Source organism: Danio aesculapii, chromosome 5 (assembly GCF_903798145.1).
Source record: "Danio aesculapii chromosome 5, fDanAes4.1, whole genome shotgun sequence".
In the NCBI taxonomy this organism is placed as follows: domain Eukaryota; kingdom Metazoa; phylum Chordata; class Actinopteri; order Cypriniformes; family Danionidae; genus Danio; species Danio aesculapii.
In genome coordinates, this window is record NC_079439.1 from 16,596,822 (window position 1) to 16,612,429 (window position 15,608).

Consider the following 15,608-nt stretch of genomic DNA (forward strand, 5'->3'; position numbering starts at 1 on the left):
CAGTTGGCATTTCTGTGTGGAGTTCTGTGCATGTTCTCCCCATGTTCTTGTGGGTTTCCTCCAGGTGCTCAGGTTTCCCCCACAAGTCCTATATAGGTGAATTGGGTAAGCTAAATTGGCTGTAGTGTATGTGTGAGAATGAGAGCGTATGGGTGTTTCCCATTGATGGGTTGCAGCTGGAAGGGCACCTGTTGTGTAAAACATATTCTGTATAAGTTGGCGGTTCATTCCACCGTGGCGACCCCTGATTAATAAAGGCACTAAGCCGACAAGAAAATGAATGAAATTTCTCTAGAAGCACAAGTTCATTTAGGTGTCAGATTGGATCTGTCGCCTAGAATAAAACATTTCTCAGCTTTCCCTGATTAATCACTCTTGTTGTTGTAAAACACAAGAAGAAGCTTCACACAGTCTTGCTCAGGTCTTTATTAGTGCTAAGAGGGTGCGTGTTACAGTAAACTCAAAAAACATAAATGGGAATTAAGGCATGTTTAATCTGGATACAATTGAAAGTGCATATATATCATGATTATTTGACCTTACTTTCAAAAAGTGAGCAAACCCAGCAGATTTGAATGTTATTACTCGATTAAATGGGCGTTATCAGCTGATAGATATAGGCTGGTAGGGGTTTTCTGCGCCTACTGATTGGCGATTATGATCCATCCACATGGTTAATCAGCTATAGATCACATATGGAAAGTTAATTATTTATATTATTTTCCAAATTTCCAATTAATTGTATTTTATTAACATCTACCCCAACACTAAACCCAGCCGTCACAGTAATGTAAAAACAGATCTGGATCTGGAGTCTTCTCTACACTCTCAGAAATAAAGACACACAAGCTGTCCCTTGGGTGATACCTTTTTAAAAGGTACCAATTTGTACCTAAAAGGTCCATATTAATACCTCAAAGGTACATATAAGTACTTAAAAAATACAAAAGTGTTCCTCTTAACATTTTTAGGGACTAATATATACTTTTTAGATGTCAATGTGGACAGTTTAAGTACAAATGTGTACCTTTTGAAAAGGTACCACCCCAGTGACAGCTCGCGTACCTTTATTTCTGAGAGTGTAATAGTATAGCTGATTAACCATGTGGATGAATGATAACAGCCTTCCAGTAGGTGCAGAAGGTCCATATCTATCAGCTGATAACCACTGATAATGCCCATTCAATCAAATTATAACATTCGAAGCAGGTGGTAAACCCATTGCCTTAAAATTGTGCATATATATAAATAGGTGCATAATTATCAAAATTAGGTCAATGTAACAGTTCCAAGTAAAGTCAACTTGTCACTTTTAAGACATCAGGTTTACACAATTGTCAATTAAAGCAGCTAATCACTTTTTACAGTGTGTTTTAGTTCTGTGAAAACAAAAGTTTAAGACTAAAATGCCATGTTAATATTATAAAACTGAGATACACTACCGATCAAAAGTTTGCGGTCAGTTTTTTTCAGTTTTTTTTTAAAGAAAATTATTCTGTTCATCAAGGCGACATTTATTAAATGTAATTTTTTTTTAATTGTTAAATATTTATTTATTACTCCAATAATTACTACAGGATTATTACTCTAGTCATTATTGCTTTTATTACTATTAAAATTAATAATAATAATAATAATAATAATAATAATAATAATAATAATAATAATAATAATAATAATACAATTATATTAGAGTGATTGCTAAAGGATCAAGACTAGAGTAATGAAGCTGAAAATTCATCATTAAAATCACTGGAATAAATGATTAAATTAAATAATAAACTACTTTTAAACAGTTATTTTATAGTGCAATAACATTTCACAATTTTACAATTGGTGCTGTATTTGTGATTAAATAAATAAAGCCTTGGTGAGCAGGAGAAGCTTATTTTAAAACATTTAAAAATCCTACTGACCCCAAACTTTTGACCGGTAGTGCATATAAAAACTGTATGATGCATAATGTACGCATGCTTGATTGTCTTTTTCACAATGTTGATAAAGAAAAGAGAAACTTAAACAGTCTTTATATAACATCCTGCAAAGCTAGATGACAGAAAATGTAGTCATACATAAAAAAAAAATAATAAGTGCCCAAGTTAAAATAAGTCAAATAAAGAAAAAAAATATGAATTCAAGAGATGTATTATTTTAGAAGTTGGACTTTTAACTTGAGCTGCATGTTTTCAGAGCATGAATGACTGCAAAAGATGCAAGAGCGTGATTAAATAAGCCTAAAAAAGCTATTACTATGAATTTTTAGAAAAAACAAGCATGAATGCCTGCCTCATCCATGCCAGTAAACACAACTGCTCACTGTAGTGTGTGCAGGTTTTATAAAAATGCACAAATTAATTTCTGTCATCATAGTTCTAAAATAGTTATGATATTCTATTGGTCAAACACATCCATCTTATGCTTTTGCATAAAAAAACAATGCATTTCTATGGTGATGAGAAACTTTTGGGAATAGTTTGAAAATGCCAGCGTGCACAAACAGCGAAATGCCATTTTCACATGTATCCAGATTAATGACGTACCCTAAGGATAGAGCTTGGGATTTAGCTTTTCTCTTTTTTTAGGGGAGCCTACATTTTCCCTGCATCAATTTTCTTTTGGAGCACCAGTTGAGGGTTGAACAGCTTCTGGCTTTGCCCGAAGGTTGATTGCTCCTCTCTCACCACAGCGGGGCCTGTACATCCTTCTTCCCCCTCCAGATCCCCAAGCTGGATGACCTCTGCCTGCTCTGCTTGCTCGGAGGTGATGGTGTCTGGAGTCGCAGGAGCCTGAGGCTTGTCTGCAGACTCTCCGTCTCGCTGGATGCCCTCAACCGTCTCCTGAAATCTGGCTTCTTTATCCTTCTCTCTGCCATCTATGGGTTCACCGACCTGCTCTCTTTCAGACACAGAGATACCAGATGCAGCTTCTGCGATGGACTGGGGTTGTGCTTCTCTGGATGGATCTACATCAGATACAGTATGCTGGTCTCTTTCGGTGACCTTTCCAGAATCTGGATGCCCAGCTGAGACTGAGGATTCAGGTGTTTTTCCATCAAATGATTCTGGTTTAATGCCGTCTTGAGGCTTGTCACCGTCTTGCTGTTTTCCTGCGATGGTTTGCGCCCCCGTCTCCACCTGTGGCAAACGTGAAACAATTTTCAAATGAAGTCAAGAGCCTTAAATGCCACATCAGCACCCTAAAATGCCAGGGTCACTGTACACAAAAAATGATTAATTTTCCGGGTTGTGAAGAAAGGCCAAACGTCGCCCTTAGGAAAATATGAGCTCGCGTTTCATCTCTTTGTTGGTTATTAGAACAATTATGAGCCTGGTAATTGGAATTGCAAGGTGATTAATTTATAAACTGACTAGGACTTCGGCATTTGACGTTTATAGGGCATTGTTGAATCATATACCTCTAATTATTTCTGCTCTAATGACAAAAAACATGTTGTATTTGCAGCCTTTTACGATAGCATAGCATAAAAGTGCCGAAAGTTCCCTTAAAAGAACACTACAGTTTTCAGAAAACAGGCTTATTTTATATCTTCCCTAGAGTTAAACAGGGGAGTTGTACCATTTCGGAATTCATTCAGCCAATCTCCCGGAGTTTAGCTTAACATTCGGATTAGACCATACGCATCTCGCTCAAAAATTACAAGAGATTCGATAATTTTCCAATTTAAAGGGTCATGAAACCCCCCTCTTTCAGTTCAAGTCTACCTCAGAATTTTTTTAAAAAATGCTCCGAGATGGGTTTTCTCATAGGATAAGAAAACTCAGCTATGAATAATAAGGAGAAAGAGTCATCACTCCACTAGCAGATTCGCGGTACGTCACCGATCTTGATCCCGCTTCAAACATTATTTTAAACCTGAAAGATAAAATTAGCTTACAAAAGCTCAAAATTATCCAGTTTTCCCCCAATTAAAGCTAACAGCTGCTAATGTTGTTTTAAATTATGCTCAATACACGCAAATCTGTTAAAATATTTTTTTTAAAAGTACTCCAGAGTGTCTTTAAAGCTTGACTCTTCTGTAGTTATAACCCAGAAAAGGTTAGAACATTATGGAAAATGCAAATAAAAAAGAAAGAAGTGATTGTCATGGTATGGGGTTGTGTCCGTGCCCTCGGCAAAAGTAACTTTCACTTCTGTGATGGCACCATTAATGCTGAAAAGTACATGGAGATTTTGGAGCACAATATGCTGCTTTTTTTTCCATGCATGTTTCAACGAGACAATGCAAGACCACATTCTGCACACATTACAAAGTCCTGGCTGCGAAGGAAGGGGATGTGGGTACTTGACTGGCCTGTCTGCAGTCCCGACCTGCCTCCAATAGAGAAAGTGTGGTGCATTTTCAAGCACAAAATGCAACAACGAAGACCCTCAACTGTTGCACACTTTAAGACTTTTTTTTGCAGAAAGAATGGGACAAAATCACACCTGAAACAGTTCATTACTTGGTGTCTTGAGTTCCTGAAGTGTTGTGAAAAGGAATGGAAACATAAAAAAGAGGTTTATTTTGTAAAAACATAAAAAATCATGAAGAACACATTAAAAATGTTTCTTGTATTGTCTACAATTAAAAACAAGCTAAAGTAAATCACTTCTCTTTTTTTTATTTGCGTTTTCCAAACTGTCCTTACTTTTTCTGATTTGGGGTTGTACTTCATGTGCTAAGACCAACTAGAAAATTACATGTTGCTATTTTCCAGGTTAATATGACTAGGAACTACTGTATACTCTCATTCTGGGGCCTGTTCTTCATACGTGGATTACTCAATTAGCTGGATTTGTTTATTGATGATTTGACACGATCCAGGATCGTTTAGTTCTTCAAAACTCGTCCGAGAGTTGTTGTCATGGCAAGACTTTCTAGATACAAAAGTGTACAATTTAAGGTACCAGCTTTAGTACGATTTGATAACAGACATGCACATACCCCTTTCGACTTTTTTTAAATTTATTTATTTTACGGGTTTTCACCTTTAATGTGATAGGACAGTGAAGGACAGATAGGAATGCATTGGAGAGAGGGGAAGGATCGGCATAGGACCTCGAGCTGGGAATCGAACTTGGGTTGCCGTGAGCACCTTGGTGCTATATGTCGGCGCACTTAACCACTAGGCTATTGGCACCGACTCAACTGTTTTTTTTTAAAGGAATAATAATTTATGGGAGTCTTGCACATGTTTTGACAGCTAATATGATGGTGATCTGACGCTTCGCAAAAGTTGCAGACACCTTTACCGATATCGAAATACTTTTTTTGATGCAAAATTAATTTATACAGGTAGTTATTCCTTACACCTTACACAAGAAACTTGAATAGGCCTACGATACTATAAAGAAAATCCTCTCTAAATGTAAAACTGAATACATTGCTAAATAATCTTGACACAGGAAAGTGTAAAGCCTGCAGCCCACAACAAATGTGGAAAGTTGCCTTTCATATTTAACAAACCGCTTACTACGAATTTTATGTAATTTTGTTCACATGCAAATTTAATGTTAATCTGCGCCTGAAAATCAGGTAACTACCATCTGTTTAACTAAAGTTACCTATGCTGGGGACTATTTTCAGGCACTGCATAATATCATTACGTAGTAATAATGCATTAATATCATTGCTGCAGTACGGCAGCAAAGTTCCTTGATTATTACATCTGAATGAGAGTATAGTTCCTAGCCATAGCCTAGAAAATAGCAACTTCATTCATTCATTTTCCTTCGGCTTAGTCCCTTTATTCATCAGGGGTCGCTACAGTGGGATGAACCGCCAACTATGTTACATATCCTGGACCAGGCCGTATCCTGAGCAGCTACTGTGGTGGTCATGGAGGAGTGGAGAACATGAGACTGATTCCTGTAACGCTCCAGGGACAGACAAGTCTTCGCTGAGGCCAGCTTCCAGCCTCCGCCGCTGAGACTGCAGCTCTGAACAAGACGTTCGGCCAGCGGAGAAATTAAAATGGTCGTGCCCAACTGAGCCTGGTTTCTCTCAAGGTTTTTTTTTTCTTCACTTTCGCCAATTAGTGAAGTTTTTTTTTCCTTCTCCGCTGTCGCCAATGGCTTGCATGGTTCGGGATCTGTAGAGCTGCGCATCGTTGGATTTGCTCTTCAGTGTTTGGACTGAGTAGTGATTTTTAAACCACACTGAACTGAGCTCAAATGAACTGAACTTAAACACTAAAAACTAAACTACACTGTTCCTATTTACTGTGACCTTTTATGTGAAGCTGCTTTGACACAATCTACATTGTAAAAGCGCTATACAAATAAAGGTGAATTGAATTTAATTGAATCAACTATTCCAGCATATGTTTTACACAGCAGATGCCCTTCCATCTGCAACCCAGCACTGGGAAACATCCATTCAAACTTATTCACACTCGTACACTACAGACAATTTTGTTTATTCAATTCACCTACAGTTTAGCTCATGTCTTTGGACTGTGGAGGAAACTGGAGCACCCAAAGGAAACCCACGTGAACACTGGGAGAACATTCAAACTCCACACAGAAATGCTAACTGACCCAGCCAAGGCTCAAACCAGTGACCTTCTTGCTGTGAGGCAACAGTGCTAACCACTGAGCCACAGTGTCACCCCAAAAATTGCAACTTTTCATTTTCAATTTCATGAAAAAACTACAGGAGACTCAAGCTTTAAATAGGAAAATTATTTATGCTAATGGTCTAATCCAATTCAATGATCTATGCTAAGCTAAGCTAAAAGTGCCAGCGATTGGCTGAATGGATTCGAAAATTGTTAAACTCAACTGTTTACCTCTAGGGGACTTTTAAAATGAGCCTATTTACCCCCCAAAAGTGAAGTGTTCCTTTATGTTGATAAAGACAATATATGGCGAGACAAATTCATTTGAATGACCACATCATATGCAATAATATACAAAGATCTGACTGAAATAATAGGTTTTGAGATGTCACCCTAGTTTTCCCTGCAAATGCAAACAGCTGTCAGATTTTCACCATCAGACTGGGTAATATTGCAGACACTTACTTCACCTGCTATGTCAAACTCTTATACAAGACCAATTAGGGAGAGGAAAATGTATGGGTAGTGTTTTTACAATAATAATAATAATAATGGTGCCATTTGGCTATGGATGACAGAAAGGACCACTTAAATATAATGGTGACACATTGAAGAACTTATAAACTAGAGCAATGGATGCCGTTCTGAACACCAAGTGCCTAATTCTGAGCTTCAGTAAGTAAAGAAGTTCAGTCTGTTTGAGTATACAGGTTAAACAGCTGCCAGAAGTAGTCAATATTTCATACCTGGATGGGGATAATGACATCAGCAGGGAGGGGCATGCTGGGAAAGGGTGCTTGCACTGTAAGGATGCCATCAGCAGACAGGCTTGTCTGGAGGTTTTCAACTTCAATGCCACCTGGAAGACTTAAGCAGTGGTGAGAACATTACTTGTATATCTGTGTTTATTGATCAACTACTCTGTGACTATTTTATGGATATGATTATAATCTGTGAAATGTAGGATAATCTTATTAGTATAAATATAATAAGCTATTCAAAAGTGGCATTAGGATAAAAAAATGACATTTAGATTAAAAAATCCTGAAAATAATGAGCCGTTAGACTGATAATAATTGGAACTTCACCACCGCATGGATAAATGACTTTTAAAATATATGATTAATTTATTTTATAATTCACATAAAATATATTAAAGCATATAAATGTACTTTTAAAAATATAATTTCATTTTAATTGAACCACTATGCACTGTTTAAATGTACTACCCTTTTGTTATGTTAGGAATGAAAACATCCACTGAATTAAACTGCTGTAAAAATGCATCAGATTAATATTGTTTTGCATAAATTTGTTATCAACCTCAGTCCTGATCAAAACTACTAAATGTTTTTAAAATTACAGGATTTTAACTCTTTAATTGCCAAATTCACAGATGATGTCACTGATTTGGTAAAAAACAAAAAAACAAATTGTGGACTGTTTTTTTTCCTTTTATTACAGTCTTGGACATGTGCATGATTTGTAACAACATTGGCTTTGATGCATTGTTAGATTTAGGGCTGTGCGATTAATCGAAAAAAGATCACGATCTCGATTCGACCCTACACACGATCTTAATTCAGCTTTTCTACGATTCAGCTTATTAAATTTTCATGGTCAGGAGAGAAGCTTAAAGGCGGCCGCACAAGTCATCACAGGAACATGAACACCTTCAAATGGCATTAAAAGTGTCACATACTGTATTTATAAGGTATAATTCACCCAGAAATTTCATTTCTGTCTTCATGTTATATTTGTATACGCGGCCACGAAATCACATGCGAGCTGACCACGAGGCTGTTTGTTTACTGCAGAGAACGCGCGCGCGTGCACGACAATGATGGCTACTTTAGTAGTGGACAGAACCTGTGTAAGCTGTGAATAACAGGTAATAAAGTTCAGTTTGTTGCACAGAGCGATCGCTCGAGAGCCGCGCAGACAGAATGATTTGCATGTGTGTGTTTTTTAATCACAGTGACTCCAGCCATGATCCGCGCTCGGAAGTGAAAATGAAACTGGCCGCACATCATTTAAATGATCATATCCAACACAATCTCACGGCAATTCGTAACTTTTTGATTTAGTGGCTAATTCGTATGAATTAGTACGATCTAATTCCTACAATTTAGTACGATTTGCTCATCTGCCAATGACGGTTGGGTTTAGGGGTGGGGTTAGGTGCCACGCCTCCTTTTTAAAATCGTACAATTTAGAATTCGTTCGAATTAGCCACTAAACTGTCAAAACGTAAAATACTTAAGTTTTCTCGTGAGATCAGGCTGTCATATCGCATTTTACGGTTATGATTACGACAAGCATTTGATGTGTTTTTTCTTTAATAGCTAACACATAGTGTTGTGCATGAAAATAAATGTTTAATAGTGTCAGTATACTCTAGCTTATAATGTTGAATATAATGCAAGAAGAAATCTGATAATGACAAATGTCTGATTTTACCAGTGAAAACAAATGGTCTAATAATGTTGTCAATGACAAATGACAAGCACGTGTCTCAAACATAATAATTCAACTTTATAATTATGAATAGTTGTATTCTGATGTGATAATTTTACTGTGAATTAACAAACAGGACATATTGAAAGTCTGTTCAAGTCCACCATAATGACTGTACAAAATTGAGCATTTTAAGCAACAGTAGACCTACACATAGGCCTATTATTATTATTATTGTTTACCATATCGTCACTTCAGAATTATAAGGTAATATCTGACATTTTTGTCAAAATTGCATTATTGACATATTCTTATTAAATGACAACTTATTTACAATATGGGATGTTTTTTATAAGTTGTTTACATTTTAAGACTAAGAAAAAAATGTTACACACATACTGTTTGCTATATGGATTGCAAAAACTTTGAAGCCCAATATCTCAAATTCATTCAGAACGCAGATAGAACCTTATAATTCCAAAGTGATGATATGTTTAAGAATTAACAATAAAAATAAGCTACTCATATTAACCTTTATTTTACATCTAAAGAATCGTCATCTTCATTTTAAGCCAAAAAAAAAACATGATTCACGTTTTAGCCAGAATCGTGCAGCCCTAGTTAGATTTTCATTTTTTTTCCTCCCTAATTTACGGTTGGTTGATGTTTTTGATGGTGCATAAACACACAGTCTTTGTTTTTATTTGCTCCATGTTGTTCTGAGAGCTGAGATGCATATTTTGATTTTCTCAGACACATCAAAGTAAGTGAGCAAAGGTCACTCTTACACACTCACAGACACACATAAACACATTTTAATTTGCTGTTATACTACATATAAAATCCAGAAACTAAGCTTTTTTTTTTTTTTTTTGCACAGGCATATCTGAAGAGTTATTGATCTGAAGAGTTTAACTGATGTATAACAGTACAAATTACGCATTTTACTACTTCCCAACAGGGAAAACCACCAACAATCAGAAAAGCATGATTATATGGTGTCATTGCTTTGTAATCGAAAAAATGTGGTTACAATGAAAGTCAATGGGGCAAAAACAGCCACCAACAGTAAATTAGGGAGAGAAAAAATTACTTTAATCGGGAACAGTGCGTCAAAGGCACTGTTGTATCACGTTCAAGACTGATAAAAGGTTAAAAAAATCCAATCCACAATTACTATTTGTATTGAAAATATGCCATTTTGTGTGTTTTTTTCACCAAATGAGTGGCATCATTTATAAATTTGGCAATTAACACAATAAAATCCTGTAGTTGTCTAAACAATTTAGTAGTTTTCAGAACTGAGGTTGATTTAACAGATTTATGCAAAAAAATAGAAAAAAATTATTATCTGATGCATTTTTACAACGGTTTAATTTAGTGGATGTTTTCATCCCGAACATAACAAAAGGATAGTAAATTTGCCCAGAGTGTATTGCTGAGTTTTTTTTTTCTTTTAACTCAAAGCATTTTCTCAAAATGTGTGTCAAAATACGATTTGTTACCAAAAATCATACTGCTAGCTGAAACAGAAAAATTCTGGCTAAATTAAGACTCAAATCATCAAAGTGAATGAAAACATGCCCAACAGCACATAAGGGTGCAAATATTATTTCAGTACAGTATATGACCATTTATTGAGACTTATTTTAGAAACATTCAAATATTTACTGACCTTAGATTTATAAAGAAGCAGTACACTTTTTTTCTAAATTGTAGTAATTTTGAAGTTTTAGTGTATATTTAATCAAACCAATGCAGCCTTAATTGATTAGCATAAAAGACTTTACAGTACATATAAAAACATACTTGTATTTTCTAGTGAAACTTCTAGCAATGAAGCCATGCCCGTCTTGTCTTTCCTCATGCTTTCCTGTAATCAAAGATGTTAACACAAACTTATTAAGATGTCAATAATTTAATGCATTTTCCAAAATCTTATATCTAGCTTGACTTATTCTGTTTTGTAGACTATGTATATTGTGTCATTCAAGAGATTACATGAAACCTAAATATCTTGTATTATGATATTTTCATAATACATTTCATAACATGTTTGTTTAATAATTAAAATGTGTCACAGGAGATATGCACTTCTATAATTTGACAAGTTGACTAAATGAGTTGGCACATTAAAATGTGTACTGTTGAATTTTTCCCTGACATTTTATTAAAAGATACTATTTAAGGATTACAGTGCAGTTCCAAATTACTAATTAAATGTCATTTTAAATGTCTTGCCACTATTTGAACCACTGTGTTTAACCCATTTGTTAGGGCGATTTGAAAATAGAGACTATTTTATATGGTCACTTCTTCTTTAATTATTTTAATCAATATAGATAAGATTAATTTTGTTTAATTTTACATAAATTATCTCTGAGTGTAATCTGAAACATTTCAAATACAGTTAAAATGTTTTCTTGTTCAAATATTTTACGAATGATGTTTAACAAAGCAATACATTTTTCACATTATTTCCTATAATATTTTTCCTTCTGGAGAAAGTTTTATTTTGGATAGAATAAAAGCAGTTTTTATTTTTTACAGGCATTTTAAGGTTATTAGCTCCCTTAAGCAATATTTTTTCTTTGATTGTTCACAGAAAAAATACATTGTTATGCAATGCCTTGCCTAATTACCCTAACTTGCCTAATTAACCTAGTTAAGCCTTTAAACTGCACTTTAAGCTTGAAAAATATCTAGTAACATACTGTCCTCATGGCAAAGAGAAAAAGAAATCAGTTATTAGAAATTAGTTATTAAAACTTTTATGTCTATTCATTCGATTATAACTTCATTCATTCATTCATTTTCCTTCAGCTTAGTCCCTTTATTCATCAGGGGTCACCACAGCGGAATGAACCGCCAACTTATCCAGCATATGCTTTACACAGCGGATGCCCTTCCAACTGCAACCCAGTACTGGTAAACATTCATACACACTCATTCACACACATACACTACGGACAATTTAGTTTATTCAATTCACCAATGGCACATGTCTTTGGACTGTGGGGGAAACCCACGCCAACACGGGCGACCTTCTTGCTGTGAGGTGACAGTGCTAACCACTGAGCCACCGTGCCAACCTCTATTATAACTTCAAATGTATATTTTGACATTTTATTTTCACAATTGTTATTTTTAAACACTTGAGTTTAATATGCTTTCTATGTAAATAAGACACCTTTTGTCTTTTTCTTTTATACCAACTCTAAAATGGCACATTTAATCTTTGGCCTGCATCTATTTTTAATTGTATAATTTATATTTGATGACATTAAGAAAAAAGAAAAGTCAAAAAGCAAGATATTTTATATAGAGGAACTTTACCTCCCCTGCTACTTATTTTTCTTCATTATTCATTTGTTTGTTAAATTTCTGGGGTATATTATGCACAGCTAGTGTTTTTCAGCCAATGATAAACATCCGGTTAAAGAGTAATGTGACGATTTTCAATTTCAGAAGGTTGCTTTTACAGCATTTATGTTGTAATGTAATTACAATACATTCAGTTAAATAGACTTAAGCATTCATTTAGTTGTTCAATCGTGAAATGAGAGGAAAGACCGCGTAATCGCTAGTGCCATCAGGATCAGCAGGCTAGCGCAGAAATTGTACTGAAAATACTGAGGTAAAATAAATTGTCATATTTTAAAGACATGGTGTGGGAAAATTTAATTTAATACAGAGCTTCTTGTCTGAGACCCACTTTATATAATATATCTATCAGGCAGTGAAGCTTACTGATTTTTAAAGAAATCAGACCTTAAACGTAACAATTTTGTAATGGAAATACAGTTCAACGGAAGCGCTGAGGCTGGCTGATTGAAATTAAAAGTCCGTCTGTATCTACCCCATTATATAATTTTGTTATAATTATTAATGTGGATGGAAGGATTGATTGTGAATGTAAATTGATTGGTATCTCAGTCTTTTGTGTAATGTTAATAGTATTAGGGTAATTCTTTAACTACGGGCACTTTTATGTCCTTTAATCATATATCCAAAAATATATATAATTTTGTTCAAATTCCTCTTTCTTTGTCAAACTAACAATAAAACCTGCTTTAATATTTTTTTACTAGCTTTCTATTATATATTTTTTATATTATTCAACCTCCTTTTAGGTGTCAAAATCACCGTTTTCACCTTGTCGCACACCCAGAGTATTAAACTTCAACAATGAAAATAACATGAATATATATATATATATATATATAACATTAAAATAACATATAAAATATTATTTATCTGGTATCTGTTAATGTATCTTTATGAAACACTAGTGAAATAATTTAAATATTTTATAGTTATTAATGTGAGATGATTATCAATATTATTTTTTATACACAATAGAGCTGTCGCACAGTATCAGTGTCATTTCCACCCCATCACTGTAATTTCGCTTTAAAAAGTTTTTGTGGCAGATTATTTAGGTGGTTTCTATGAAAATGAATAGTGCCATCTGAGAACATGTTCAAGATGGAGGGAATTTAAATTTATATCAACAACACTTGAAGAAAAATCAAGGGAAATATTGCTTGATAGGGAAATACATTTATTCTACGTCATTTCCAAACACGTTGTACCTTCAAAGATGTTTTTAAAAACCAAACAAAATGAAGGTAAATAAGAGTGTTTTGTATTCATGAAAGGCTAGTATCAATTTAAAGCTAATCTGTGAAGCTATTTTTCATTTTTTCACAATAAACTGTAGAAATGTCATTTCCACCACTGTCATTTCCATCACCACACATTAAAAGTGTATTCATAATGTATAAGTTCGTGCTCTATTTAATATACAATTTCAGTTTATTTATTTTCTAATAAACTCTTAACCAAATTAATATTAAATTTTAGAGTGTGATAGGTGTACAACTCAGCATACAACTAATTTATTTCATTGACAAATGTATAATTATTATATATATTGTGGAAAAATTGGTTAACTAGATATAAAAATTATCTTAGGCAATGTTTGACTTACATTATTCATTTCATTTTGAAATAAAGGCTGTATATTGAGATGTGGTGGAAATGACATTTGTTCAGTTCACAATGGAAAAAATGTTTCTCTTCTAATCTAAGTTTGTCCTCTTACAGATCTTAAAACTAGACAAATTGTTTAAACTTATGAGGCGTTACGTTAATTTTGGACAAGTTTTCTTACTGTACTTCACAAGGCTAAAAGTGCCCGTAGTTGAAGAATGGCCCATTAATGCCTTTCTGTTATGGTTCAAGAATTGTTAATAATAATAATACAATATAATTTAAATAAGCAAATGACTACATTGAAAAAACAGAATACTCACTGGATAAATGTTTTTAAGTTAGCCTAAATAGTTGCAAACAATTTATGTGCGCTGAATTTAAACAAACAAATTAAAGGTAATAAGGTTCAGCTTCATTGGTTTAAATTCAGCCCATAGAAATTGTTTGCAACCACTTAGGCTTCCTTAAAAAATTAGTAAAGCCAATGAATCTTCTTTATTCAGTGGTTATTTAATTTACAAGTATCTCTCTCATACCTGCAATTTCCAAAAAGCCATGTTGTATTTTAACGCTGATCTCTGCGGGAGCGAAGTGATTGACATCCAAACTAATTTTCCACATGCACGTCTCAGCGGCCACTTCCGACACTCCTCCACTCAACTCCCGGTGCGGCTTCGAGAAGACGGCCGGTCCCTGGGCCTGGAGCAGCGGGGCGAGAAAAGCCGAGCGCACGTACCCAGGCCAGGACGACGTTCCCAGCCTCCTGAAGATATCCTCCATCCAGCTGAGGTCTCGGGGCTCCAATAACGGAGGCAAGCCGAAATGTTGGTTAAAAATTACACTGGGCCACCGGCAGCTCAGGGGGATCCAGGATACATCTTGACAATATTGAGGTGATTTAGCATCCGCCATGGTGAAAGCGATTTTTGCTTTTGAAAGATTAAGAGAGAGAAAGATAGCACAAAAAGAGATGCTGTAGAGATAAAAGCGAAGTCGAATGTGGCTGGTGGATATTGAGGAGTCTGCTTATATAGAGGCCATGGAGTTTTTAACACTTACCAAACACAAACATTATGCTAGCTGAAGAGAATGTAGGCATGAAGTGATGCCTAGGTGGTTCATTCTGCGGGTGGAGGGACTCTTTGGGAGACGCTAATTAAGGATATTAATAGATCTAAAAGGGAAGCTACAAATAGCTGTTTAATGAGAATGGACTGATAGGGCTGCACAATATGTCGTTTAAGCGTCATTGCTATACGTGCACATCTGCAATAGTCACATCGGAAGATATTTGCAATGTCTAGTGAAATCTTGTCGTTTGCATTTGTTGACCAGGCAGTGCTGACAGGGGGGCATGATGCACATTTTACTGAGGGTGGGCAAACGCAAACAGTTTAGGAAAATCCAAACTCTGCACTTTACTTCACATTATTCATAACTCATTAAAACATATCTGTTAATTAACAGATTCCGTATTTTGCGATCCACACGTGTTTATTTACTGTTGTGAATTCTATTATGGGATTGTATTGATCTCTGCTCGGTCAACTTTTGATGTTGAAAACGCTACAGTTTAACAAAGTGACTTTTATT

At 35.0% G+C, this 15,608-nt stretch overlaps 1 protein-coding gene across 1 annotated transcript; it reads right to left on the reverse strand.

Moving 5' to 3' along the window:
* Window positions 1-408: 408 nt before the first annotated feature.
* si:dkey-1k23.3 (heat shock protein beta-1) lies at window positions 409-15,003 on the reverse strand. Its single transcript, XM_056457457.1, has 4 exons — window positions 14,552-15,003; window positions 10,827-10,890; window positions 7,307-7,427; window positions 409-3,134 (listed from the first exon to the last, which is right to left on the reverse strand). Exons 1-4 carry the CDS (start codon window positions 14,925-14,927, stop codon window positions 2,589-2,591), a joined length of 1,107 nt encoding a protein of 368 aa, XP_056313432.1. The 5' UTR covers window positions 14,928-15,003; the 3' UTR covers window positions 409-2,588.
* Window positions 15,004-15,608: the final 605 nt, after the last annotated feature.

Coding starts and splice junctions, on each gene's coding strand:
- si:dkey-1k23.3 (XM_056457457.1), bottom strand. CDS start 14,927: ATGGCGGATGCTAAATCACCTCAATATTGTCAAGATGTATCCTGGATC. Junction 7,428..10,826: donor AGTTTCACTAGAAAATACAA/GTATGTTTTTAT, acceptor CCACTGCTTAAG/TCTTCCAGGTGGCATTGAAG. Junction 3,135..7,306: donor ATGTCATTATCCCCATCCAG/GTATGAAATATT, acceptor CGTTTGCCACAG/GTGGAGACGGGGGCGCAAAC.